Consider the following 13164-nt stretch of genomic DNA (forward strand, 5'->3'; position numbering starts at 1 on the left):
TGGGATCTTCCCGGACCGGGGCACGAACCTGTGTCCCCTGCATCGGCAGGTGGACTCTCAACCACTGCACCACCAGGGAAGCCCTTTCATTTATTTTTAATTTACCAATGTATGGACCTGTTTATGTCTGTCTCCCTCCCCTACTGTATTATGAGCTACCCATGGTGCAGTCTGTTCCCCAGACTGCACCATGGAGATGATAATCTAGTGAATGAATGGAGGATTTCCAAGTTTTTGTGGAAATTCAGGATCTAAAAATTTGAGGATGAAAAGATACTTCCAAAGGCTCAGTTTACCCCCCTTCCCCTAGAGAGAGTTTAGTTAGTGCCCAGGCACATCATAGTCTCTTGAGGGACCAGATTTCTGTTCCAGGCAAGGGTGAGCCATTGCTTTCCAGGGAGGAGTCATTTATTTACTGTGACCCGGGGCCATTCCCAGAAGGGAGGTGGAGCTTCCCTAGAGAGGCAGCACACCTGTGCAAAGTACTCCTCGGAGATCCTTCCGGCCCATTCGATACATAGGTCCAGGGGGCGGCATGGATTGGCCACGTCAGCACACTTAATCATCATGCGCTTAATCAGGATTTGATTTTCAGGAAAGTTCTTCCCAGTAGGGTTGCATTCACAGTCACTGCCTTCAATCTGGAAAACAGATAGTCACATCAGGGTGGTTTCAATATGATGGTGAAGCCCACAAGGGCCAGCTGACCAGATATTAGATGGCAGTCACCCAGGCAAACTTAGGCATGAGACTTGATGAAGGAGGCCTTCCCATCCTTAATTCCATATATGATACATTGATATATTCTTGGGGACGGGGAGCAGTCAAACAATACAAACACACAGAGCTTAAAAGGCCGAAGTCCCTATCATCACCCATCCACAACCTCACTTTCATCCTCTTCCCCAGAGGTAGCTGCTACAAAGCAGGTTTTTGTTTTGTTTTTAATGATTTGCTATGTAATCTTAAGGAAGGAGAGCTTTTCTCCCAGTTTTATCAGGAAATGTGTAAAAGCACAAATTCCACTTTCTTAATACATTAAAGATGGGGAAATGCCACATACATGTGACCCTTCAATTATTTCTTGATTTCTTTCTACTTAATATGCCTGACAGCTCCCTCTCTCCTGTGACCTTCTATCCCACCCCCAGTTACCCACCTCCTCCCATTTTGTTCTTTCTCTTCAGGTATGTGTCCACTCATGCTTTCCAGGCTGCTCTTCTGGCTGGGTGGTAGGGAGGGTGAGACATGTAAGTGTTGGGGGTACTAGGAGCAGAAAGCGGGCCAGGGCAGGAGCAGGTATATTCAGCCATGTTAGAAAGACTGGTTGTACACTAATACCTACCTAGTGATGGATGTCAGCGGTCCAGAGCCAAGTGGACAGGTCTGTGAGTAGGCTTATGTAAATGCGACAACAGGTCAATTATACAAAACCTAGAAGACTACGATTCCCTGATTTCAAAGATACCATGGAACTGACTGTGTAAACATCTAATTAGCTCTCCAGAGCTCTGCCAAGCTGAAGGACTGTATGACATTTAAGGATTTTTTTGTTTTGGGACTGGACCTATTAAACCATCAATGGGCAGAATTATATTCTGAAGGTTGGTATTTTGATTACTTACCATTGGGAAGATACTGCTTGCTATAGTTACTGCAGTACATAAATCTCAACAGAGTTGGGAGCTTACTTGGATAGATGACCTTCCCAACTCTAAATTCTATGATTCTGTTTAATTTCCCCCTCTTAAATCCCCAGATCCTTGCTCCCATAAGTCCTCTGTGGAAGGAGAGGGTCCTGGCATTGTGCTGTGGAATCCCTGGGGGATGGAGCAGAACACAGGTGAGGTGGACACTGTTCCTCCATCCAGGCTGGTCATGTGATGGGTCCTACACAGATAGTTTCCTTACTGATCATCAAGTTACATCTAAGACAACCATTCCTCATTCATCCACATATGCAACCCTCATACAGGAATGAATGAAAAGCTTTTCTAACTTTATGGGGCTATGAACAGCCTTACAGTATAAGAGGGCAGTTGATCTCATTTTAAACAGTAAGAGATGTGAACTTATGTCCATGTTCTTAAAACCCAAGTTTGTAGGGACCTTAAGGCAGGTCTAAGGCACATCAGTAAATTTTAAAAAGGAGAAAGACTTGTATTTTTGTTTTCAACTAGTCACTCCCAATTTAACTTTCTGTAGTCTTTAGATACTGACAGGCTTTTAATGCACATCAGCAGGATTATAGTTCTTTAAAACATCTAATTTTGAGGTCTCCCAAGAGCTCAAAGACCAGAGAACTAGAAAGGCTCTGAAACCCCTAAAATGACACCATTTATTCCAGTCTCTGCTGTCTGCAGGCTCCTTTCATCATAGACTTTGGGCCTACTTTTGTCACTGCTGGCTTTATCTCAGTCAGGGCCTTTCTTTCAAGGAGCTCAGAGTTACTGTGGACACTCTCAATCTATTCTTGTCCTTAGGGAAAACAAGTGACCAGTACTTTCAGCCTTCTTTACCAACTCCAAGCAAATAACCATCTTGCATTCAAGATGGAGAGAAAATGCTTTGAGGCCAGAGTAGGCTCTGGTGTATCTTATTACATGGGAAATGCTTACCTCAGCTGCCATTGGCTTGTTGATACTGTTCACAAATTTGTTCACATGTTCAAAGTGTTTTGTCATCTCTGTTGCTAAAACCATATCAATAATAGCCTGGCGCAGTGTTCGATAATGGTTCCTAAAATAACCAGAAGACAAAGCGCCTTGTTCACATCATGTCCCGAATTAGAACTGTTCTACCATTTCACCACACTTCCCACAATCTAGGAGGAAGCTAGGGGCACAGAGTTAATGAGTGAAGATCACAAAAATGTTTACCTGCTCATCTTCCTACTCAGCCAGGACTTGGTGACACTATTCCATTTTCCCCAGTGACAGCTGACCTTCATATGATTTATGAGTATATAAAAAAAAAAGTGTCCCAAGGGTACTTATTTCACAAGGTGATTCCCTTCTACCTTCCCTTGGCAATATCAAAATAGTGAAGTGAAAGGAAATGACAAGTTCTTTCCCTACAAGGCTAGTACAGCAACCTGGTGAGCTGTCCCATGGCATTCAGTGCAGACACAGTGATTCCTGTTACAGAGAAGTGTCATTATTTCTTTTGATGATGGCACTGGAAGAAAGTTTTCCAAATAATGAGCTGTTCTCTAGATTGCAATTAGATAGAAGTTATAATGGAAGGAGCAATAACCCTGCTCAAAATCACCCAGTTCCTATCATCTTTTTCTAACTTCAAGAGCCAGAATGGGGAACTGAATAAAATTGGCTATTGGCAAGAATTCTTCCTATGAAAGTTTCAAAAACAATACTTGATACTGATGAAGCCTTCAGTTGAAGGTGGAATAACTGGTCTCCATATTTTCTCAGGTTTCTGGAGACCAAACAGATGGGTTCAGGTTCATGTTGACAAGTCATCCTTGAGGCTTGAGTAAGCTCTGAGCTCCCTGTATACTGCCTTTTCTCAGGGGTCTGCACTCCAGCCTGGCTGTTGCTATGTAGGAAATACTCATAGCTTGATGGCAGGGTGGTGGCTGGCAAGAGGAATTGCTCCTATCTGTTCACATTTGGCCAACTCACCAGAGGGGGAAACCTGCCCTACCCTGTGGACTCCAGGAGCTCTGCTGGGAGCATGGAACACTGTCTCCTCATGAGTTAGGATTTTAAGTGACCGAAAATTGAGCTGGGGAAAGATGGGTAAGGATACATTTTCCTCAGGTTACACCAAAGACAGGATGTCCTTTTGAGAGGATAAAAATATCTGCTATATTTGTTAGTAGTATAATCAATATTTATAGAGTGCTTTGCAGTGTATAAAACATTTTCATGAACTCACTGAAGACCAGATGGAGTTTAAAAAGATGAACAGTCTAAGCAGAGAATGGAGGAGGGCTGGCTGCACATCAAAGAAACCTATGTGGTCATCGTTTGTGTACATCTTTATGAAGATGTTCTTGCAGCACCTGTGAACATTTAGCAGGCAGTGCTCGCCTTGTGAAGCAGCTCAGGGTAAAGGCACGGCCGCCAAAGTAGGAGTGAGAGCGACGTGACACCGGGAGGGAAACCCCAAAGAGGCCGCAGCTGCAGGAGGCCAGAGTCCTGGCCACTGTTGGCCTTCCCTGAGGGCTTCGACCAGGCCCTGCAGGCTGCACAGCAGCTGAGCGCCACCCGCCTCACGGACCCCGTCCTGCCTCACGTCGCCAACCCAGTCGCCCTGTTGCCAAAATGAGCTGAAGTGTGAAAATTGCTCAGCAGGACCAGGCATAGCACGGGCCTCTTCTCTTGTGGTTTCACTTGCCAAGACCACTATCTTGATAATTCTGAGCTCTTCCCACAAGTGTTCATCTAGGGGTATCTACCCCAGCCATGTGGCTGACAGGGTCTTGGTGCTCCGGCCTGGTGTCAGGCCTGAGCCGCTGAAGTGGGAGAGGCAAGTTCAGGAAACTGGACCACCAGGGACCTCCCAGCCCCACGTAGTATCAATCAGCGAGAGTTCTCTCAGAGATCTGTGTCTCAATGCTATGACCCAGTTCCACCCAACAGCCAGCAACCTCCAGTGCTGGATGCCCCATGCCAAACAACTAGTGAGACAGGAATGCAACCCCACCCATTAGCAGAGAGGCTGCCTAAAATCATATTAAGTTCACAGACAATCCAAAACACACCATTGGATGCGGCCCTGCCCAACAGAAAGACAAGATCCAGCCCCACCCACCAGAACACAGGCACTGGTCCCCTCCACCAGGAAGCCTACACAAGCCACTGAACAAGCCTCACCCACTGGGGGCAGACACCAAAAGCAACAGGAACTATGAACCTTCAGCCTGCACAAAGAAGACCCCAAACACAGTAAGGTACACAAAATAAGCAGACAGAAATATGCAGCAGATGAAGGAGCAAGGTAAAACCCACCAGACCAAACAAATGAAGAGGAAATATGCAGTCTACCTGAAAAAGAATTCAGAGTAATGATAGTAAAGATGATCCAAAATCTTGGAAATAGAATGGAGAAAATATAAGAAATGTTTAACAAGGACCTGGAAGAACTAAAGAGCAAACAAACAATGATGAGCAACACAATAAATTAAAAATTCTCTAGAAAGAATCAATAGCAGAATAACTGAGGCAGAAGAACGGATAAGTGACCTGGAAGATAAAATAGCGGAAATAACTACCGCAGAGCAGAATAAAGAAAAAAAGAATGAAAAGAATTGAGGACAGACTCAGAGACCTCTGGGACAACATTAAACGCACCAACATTCGAATTATAGGGGTCCCAGAAGAAGAAGAGAAAAAGACAGGGTCGGAGAAAATATTTGAAGAGATTATAGTTGAAAACTTCCCTAACATGGGAAAGGAAATAGTCAATCAAGTCCAGGAAGCACAGAGAGTCCCATACAGGATAAATCCAAGGAGAAATATGCCAAGACACATATTAAACTATCAAAAATTAAATACAAAGAAAAAATGTTACAAGCAGCAAGGGAAAAGCAACAGATAACATACAAAGGAATTCCCATAAAGTTATCCACTGATTTTTCAGTGGAAACTCTGCAGGCCAGAAGGGAGTGGCAGGATATACTTAAAAGTGATGAAAGGGAAAAACCTACAACCAAGATTACTTTACCCAACAAGGATCTCATTCAGATTCGATAGAGAAATTAAAACCTCTACAGACAAGCAAATTTAAGATAATTCAGCACCACCAAACCAGCTTTACAACAAATGCTAAAGGAACGTCTCTTGGCAGGAAACACAAGAGAAGGAAAAGGCCTACAAAAACTAACCCAATACAATTAAGAAAATGGTAATAGGAACATACATATTGATAATTACCTTAAATGTAAATAGATTAAATGCTCCAACCAAAGGACACAGACTGGCTGAATGGTTACAAAAACAAGACTCATATATATGCTGTCTACAAGAGACCCACTTCAGACTTAGGGACACATAAAGACTGAAAGTGAGGGGACGGAAAAAGATATTCCATGCAAATGGAAGTCAAAAGAAAGTTGGAGTAGCAATTCTCATATCAGACAAAAATAGACTTTAAAATACAGACTATTACAAGAGGCAAAGAAGGCCACTACATAATGATGAAGGGATCAATCCAAGAAGAAAATATAACAGTTGTAGATATTTATGCACCCAACATAGGAGCACCTCAATACGTAAGGCAAATGCTTACAGCCATAAAAGGGGAAATCGAGAGTAACACAATCATAGTAGGGGACTTTAACACCCCACTTTCACCAATGGACAGATCATCCAAAATGAAAGTAAATAAGGAAACACAAGCTTTAAATGATACATTAAACAAGATGGACTTAATTGATATTTATAGGACATTCCATCCAAAACCAACAGAATACACTTTCTTCTCAAGTGCTTATGAACATTCCCCAGGATAGATCATATCTTGGGTCACAAATCAAGCCTTGGTAAATTTAAGAAAATTGAAATCTAATCAAGTATCTTTTCCGACTGCAATGCTATGAGACTAGATATCAATTATAGGAAAACTGTAAAAGATACAAACACTTGGAGGATAAACAATATGCTACTAAATAACCAAGAGATCACTGAAGAAATCAAAGAGGAAATCAAAAAATACCTAGAAACAAATAACAATGAAAACACAATGACCCAAAACCTATGGGATGCAGCAAAAGCAGTTCTAAGAGGGAAGTTTATAGCAATACAATCCTACATCAAGAAACAAAATCTCAAATAAACAACCTAACCTTACACCTAAAGCAATTAGAGGAACAAGAACAAAAACCCCCCAAAGTTAGCAGAAGGAAAGAAATCATAAAGATCGGATCAGAAATAAATGAAAAAGAAATGAAGGAGATGATAGCAAAGATCAATAAAACTAAGGGCTGTTTTATTGAGAAGATAAACAAAATTGATAAGCCATTAGCCAGACTCATCAAGAAAAAAAGGGAGAAGACTCAAATCAACAGAATTAGAAATGAAAAAGAAGTAACAACTGACACTGCAGAAATACAAAGGATCATGAGAGATTACTACAAGCAACTATATGCTAATAAAATGGACAACCTGGAACCAATGGACAAATTCTTAGGAAAGCACAACCTTCCGAGACTGAACGAGGAAGAAATAGAATATATAAACAGACCAATCAGAAGCCCTGACACTGAAACTATGATTAAAAATCTTCCAACAAACAATAGCCCAGAACCAGATGGCTTCACAGGCCAATTCTATCAAACATTTAGAGAAGAGCTAACACCTGTCCTTCTCAAACTCTTCCAAAATATAGCACAGGAACACTCCCAAACTCATTCTACGAGGCCACCATCACCCTGATACCAAAACTAGACAAAGATGTGACAAAAAAAACTACAGGCCAATATCACTGATGAACATAGATGCAAATATCCTCAACAAAATACTAGCAAACAGAATCCAACAGCACATTAAAAGGATCATACACCATGATCAAGTGGGGTTTATCCCAGGAATGCAAGGATTCTTCAGTATATGCAAATCAATCAATGTGGTACACCATATTAACAAATTGAAAGATAAAAATCATATGATCATCTCAATAGATGCAGGCAAAGCTTCTGACAAAATTCAACACTGATTTATGACAAAAACGCTCCAGAAAGTAGGCATAGAAGGAACCTACCTCAACATAATAAAGGACAATATATGAAAGGCCCACAGCCAAATTCGTTCTCAATGGTGAAAAACTGAAACCATTTTCTCTAAGATCAGGAGCAAGACAAGGTTGTCCACCTTCACCACTATTATTCCACATAGTTTTGGAAGTTTTAGCCATGGCTATCAGAGAATAAAAAGAAAGAAAAGGAATCCAAATCGGAAAAGAAGTAGTAAAACTGTCACAGTTAGCAGATGACATGATACCTAGCATACACAGAGAATCCTAAAGATGCTACCAGAAAACTACTATAGGTAATGAATGATTTGGTAAAGTAGCAGGATACAAAATTTATGCACAGAAATCTCTTGCATTCCTATACATTAATGATGAGAAATTGAAAGAGAAGTTAAGAAACACTCCCATTTACCATTGCAACAAAAAGAAAATACTTAGGAATAAACCCACCTAAGGAGACAAAAGACCTTTATGAAGAAAACTATAAGACACTGATGAAAGAAATTAAAGATGATACAAATAGATGGAGAGATATACCATGTTCTTGGATTGGAAGAATCAACATTGTGAAAATGACTATAGTACCCAAAGCAATCTACAGATTCAATGCAATGCCTATCAAACTACCACTGGCATTTTTCACAGAACTAGAACAAAAAATTTCACAATTTGTATGGAAACACAAAAGACCCCGAATAGCCAAAGCAATCTTGAGAAAGAAAAACAGAGCTGGAAGAATCAGGCTCCCTGACTTCAGACTATACTACAAAGCTACAGTAATTAAGACAGTATGGTACTGGCACAAAAACAGAAATATAGATCAATGGACCAGGATAGAAAGCCCAGAGAGAAACCTGCGCACATATGTTCACCTTATCTTTGATAAAGGAGGCAAGAATATACAATGGAGAAAAGACAGCCCCTTCAAGAAGTGGTGCTGGGAAAACTGGACAGCTACACGTAAAAGAATGAAATTAGAACACTTCCTAACACCATACAGAAAAATAAACTCAAAATAAATTAAAGACCTAAATGTAAGGCCAGACACTATAAAACTCTTAGAGGAAAACAGGCAGAACACTCTATGACATAAATCACAGCAAGATCCTTTTTGACCCACCTCCTAGAGAAATGGAAATAAAAATAAATGGGACCTAATGAAACTTAAAAGCTTTTGCACAGGAAAGGAAACCATAAACAAGATGAAAAGACAACCCTCAGAATGGAAGAAAATATTTGCAAGCAAAGCAACTGACAAAGGATTAATCTCCAAAATATACAAGCAGCTCATGCAGCTCAATATCAAAAAACAAACAACCCAATCCAAAAATGGGCATTAGACCTAAATAGACATTTCTCCAAAGATGTACAGATTGCCAACAAACACACGAGAGGATGCTCAACATCACTAATCATTAGTGAAATGCAAATCAAAACTACAATAAGTAGTTTTGTCACAATGGCTATCATCAAAAAATCTACAAACAATAAATGCTGGAGAGGGTGCGGAGAAAAGCGAACCCTCTTGCACTGTTGGTGGGAATGTAAATTGATATGGCCACTATGGAGAACAGTATGGATGTTCCTTAAAAAACTAAAAATAGAACTACCATATGAGCCAGCAACCTCACTACCAGGCATATACCCAGAGAAAACCATAATTCAAAATGAGACATACCACAGTGTTCATTGCAGCACTATTTACAATAGCCAGGACATGGAAGCAACTTAAGTGTCCATTGACAGACGAATGGATAAAGAAGATGTGGCACATATATACAATGGAATATTACTCAGCCATAAAAAGAAATGAAATTGAGTTATTTGTAGCGAGGTGGATGGACCTAGAGTCTGTCATATACTGTGAAGTAAGTCAGAAAGAGAAAAACAAATACCGTATGGTAACACATACATATGGAATTTAAAATAAAATTTAAAAAAAGGTCATGAAGAACCTAGTGGCAAGACAGGAATAAAGATGCAGACCTACTAGAGAATGGACTTGAGGACACTGGGAGGGGGAAGGGGAAGCTGGGATGAAGTGAGAGAGTGGCATGGACATATAAACACTACCAAACGTAAAATAGATAGCTAGTGGCAAGCAGCCGCATAGCACAGGGAGATCAGTTCTGTGCTTTGTGACCACCTGGAGGGGTGGGATAGGGAGGGTGGAAGGGAGTCGCAAGAGGGAGGGGATATGGGGATACATGTATACATATAGCTGATTCACTTTGTTATATAGCAGAAAGTAACACAACATTGTAAAGCAATTATACTCCAAGAAAGATGTTAAAAAAAAAAAAGATGAACAGTCTAAAAAGTACAGTTCAGTTTATAAGGTTATTATTTTACTGTTGATAAAATAGTACAGCCTTCCCCCTAAGAGGAAGCTAAGTACTTGGAGAAGTTAGGGAAAACTGAGTTTCCCACTTACATTTTACAAACCTGAGCACAAGAGCCCGAGCACACAAACCTGTCAATATTCTTGAAAATGTTGCATTTGCTGTCCTTGACCGTGAGCTGGAAGGCCAGGGCTGTGTGGTGACTCTCCAAGACAGCAGTGTCATTATAGAGCACGGCGAGTTCACTGCCTGCGTTGCACAGGAAAGAGTTGGTCCTTCCTGGGTGATCCACGTCATGGACTGTGGCAGCAATCAGGGCAGCCACCTCATCTAGCTGATCGAGGCTTCCCTGGGGTCAGGGGGAGGCAAGGTTGAGCATTACCCACTGGATGTAGGAGACCCACACTCATCCCTGTCTCTCTGGAGGGGATGAGCCAGGGGGTCCTTCTCTGACTTCCTAGAAGTTAAGAGGCCACCTAGGGTATATCACATCACCTTGCCGTACTGTGGATTATCTGGAGGGAAACAGAAACCTGAGTAGCAGTTATAATGGATACCTAAATTCTTTCTCCAGAGTTCATCCACTCTAGTTCTTCTGCAGGAGGATGCCAAACAGGCCTTTTCAAACGTATGCTGTGTGGCATGTTGCCATGACTCTCTTCTGTGAGTGGATAGAGAAAAAAGTGGCCTAGGATCACAAGTGTTACTTTATTTGCCTCCTTCTGAAAAGATTTTGAGAGCATGGCAGTAAATGGCACAGATACAACAAAACTCTTCACACAAAGATAAAAGGATTACAGCCAAGCAACACAAGAGGATCAAGGACAAGAAGAATTTTCCCAGGAAAACTGAGGGTAAGGGGGCTGTTACAGTGAAGAACACAATTCAGCTCTGGGCTAGCAGGTGGGAAAGGCTAAAAGGGAGACCCTCTTTCTAACGTTGTCATTATGTAGTTAAAGAACACAAACCAGAGCATCAGGGGATACAAATGTTTTTTCAGCTCACAGCTTTAGGAGGAAGTTGTCAAATGGGCTACTGTTACATAAGAGACACTGTACTTTATGAATTCATTCCTTTAGTTATCATTTATTGGATGCTTACTGGGTGCCAGTTGTCAGGCAGAGTGCTGGAGTTACAGTGATGAATTATACTGGCATAGCCTGCACTAATGGAGTTGGTAGTTTACTGGAGAGGGCACAAATAAGGAAACACACAAACAAAATTAACTTACTGTGAGATGGGTTAAGAAGGGAAGTACAGGTGGTTTGAGAGTGTAACCATGAGGCTTGATCTAGTTTAGGGCAGTGCTGTCCGTTCAACTTTTCTGTGGTGATGGAAATGTCTGTACGTGGGCTGTCCAATATCGTAATCCCTAGTCACTTACAGCTCCTGGACACTTGAAATGTGCGTGCAATTGAGGAACTGAATGTTTCATTTTATTTAATTTTAATTAAATGTAAGTAGCCACATGTGGCAAATGGCTACTTATGGACAATGCAGGTCCAGAGGGTGGGCAAGAATGGGTTCTCTAAGTAAGTGATTTTTATGCTGGAACCTGAAGGATAAGCAGGAATTAGCCAGGCAAAAAATGGCAAGGGAGAGAAATCCAGGCAGAAACATCAGCCTATATGATGCTCCTGATGTGAAACAAATGAAGTGGCTTATTCAGGAAACTTAAAGAGCATCATTGTGGCTGAAGGGTAGTGAGTGAGGGGGAAACTGGTCCCCAGGATGAGGCTGGAGGGGTGGGCATGATTTTTGGTTTTCCTGAGTTGCTTTCCTAGGCTGTGGGAGAAAAAATTGCAAGCTGCTTCTCAGATGCTAATAGGTAAGGAACAGTGAATCTGAAGCTCAGCCCTGAAAACTTTCCTGAAAGCTGTCCCTACCAGAAGGAAGCCATTTCCATTTCCAATCGTGACCTCCTGGAGCTGGCGGGCAATCCTGGCTTGCCTCTGGTCCACATGAACCAGTTTCCTGAGGGGGGACAGCAGTTGTTGCCATTCTTTTCAGCTCTTCTCAGAGACTGATTTTGTAATGCCCAGGGCAAGCAAACATGCCTAGCCCCCTTTTGCTGCTGGTTAGGAGAGGCCATGGTAACCCACAGGTACAGTCAGAATCCAGAGCTGCCCTGACTTGGCCTCCACTCTCACTGATTCTACCTGTGCAGTGAGGACCCATGAGGGCCAAATTTCGGGCCTCCAGCTAGTGCTCTTGGAGTATGTTCACTCTTGTTTGGAGTATGGGGCCAATTTATTTTTAAATTCTTCAATGACATAGATTCAAGTAAGTGGAATAGACAACAAATAGCATTAGACGAGACAGGTCTTTCCTTCCAACTTACACTGATTTAGACCTGGAGCTTTTACAAAGATACCAATAAAGGGCCAGTTTTGGTGGGCACTGTCTAATAATGCAATGTCTGATAAGAAATGCAGGGAGGCAGGGAAAGCAGATCCGGCTGCTCCCTAGCAGATGGGAGAAGCAAGGCTCTTCCCATGGCAGGGAGGGACTGTCTGTGGAAGAAAACTTCCCCACCAAACCCACGGCAGGAGAAGTTCCCCAAAGCCTTGGAGGTGCAGGCATTTCTGTATAGTTTTTTCCTCCTTTAACCAGCAGGAATAGGTTTGGATCACACTGAAGCAGACTGGCCAGAATGGACTCCATTCTAGATTAGCCTTTCAAACAGTTCCTTTTCTAGGACAAATAGTCACTCAGAGAATAACAAAAGAATTCTGGCTGTCCTGATCTCTCCACTTGCAGTGGTTCTTGGGAACTGGTAAGAGTGGGAAGGGGATAGGGTGTGCAACAAATTGAAGGGGAATGTCGCTCTGGACATGTTATCTATATGGCTGGGTGGAGGATGTGGAGCTATGCCATAGTGACATTAAGAATTGTAGCCTTATAAAGAAATTAGGGGTGACAGATGACATGGATATTTGGTAAAAACATTTGTCTGACTCTCTTTGTCAGTGGCAGCAGGTCTGGTGAAAGACACCTCAGGAATAAATCCCACTCGAAGCGCCTCGTGGTGGACTAACCAGTGATCTTGGGCTGCTACTAAGCCTCTGACCTCAGGAGTCCCTTCCAGCCCAATTCTCCAGGGTTCTTT

General features: G+C 42.1%; 1 protein-coding gene across 12 annotated transcripts in view; it reads right to left on the reverse strand.

Annotated features, from left to right (window-relative positions):
- The window catches only part of PDE8B (phosphodiesterase 8B), a 379854-nt gene that overhangs the window by 6571 nt on the left and 360119 nt on the right, over positions 1 to 13164 (reverse strand). For all 12 annotated transcript variants that reach the window (XM_060009266.1, XM_060009269.2, XM_060009271.2 and 9 more), the window contains 3 exons: positions 10187 to 10404; positions 2619 to 2739; positions 474 to 641 (listed from right to left, as the gene is read on the reverse strand). In XM_060009266.1, coding sequence (XP_059865249.1) covers positions 474 to 641; positions 2619 to 2739; positions 10187 to 10404 — 507 coding nt within the window. The remainder of the gene's footprint in view (positions 1 to 473; positions 642 to 2618; positions 2740 to 10186; positions 10405 to 13164) is intronic.

This window comes from Delphinus delphis, chromosome 3, assembly GCF_949987515.2.
Source record: "Delphinus delphis chromosome 3, mDelDel1.2, whole genome shotgun sequence".
Lineage (NCBI taxonomy): Eukaryota > Metazoa > Chordata > Mammalia > Artiodactyla > Delphinidae > Delphinus > Delphinus delphis.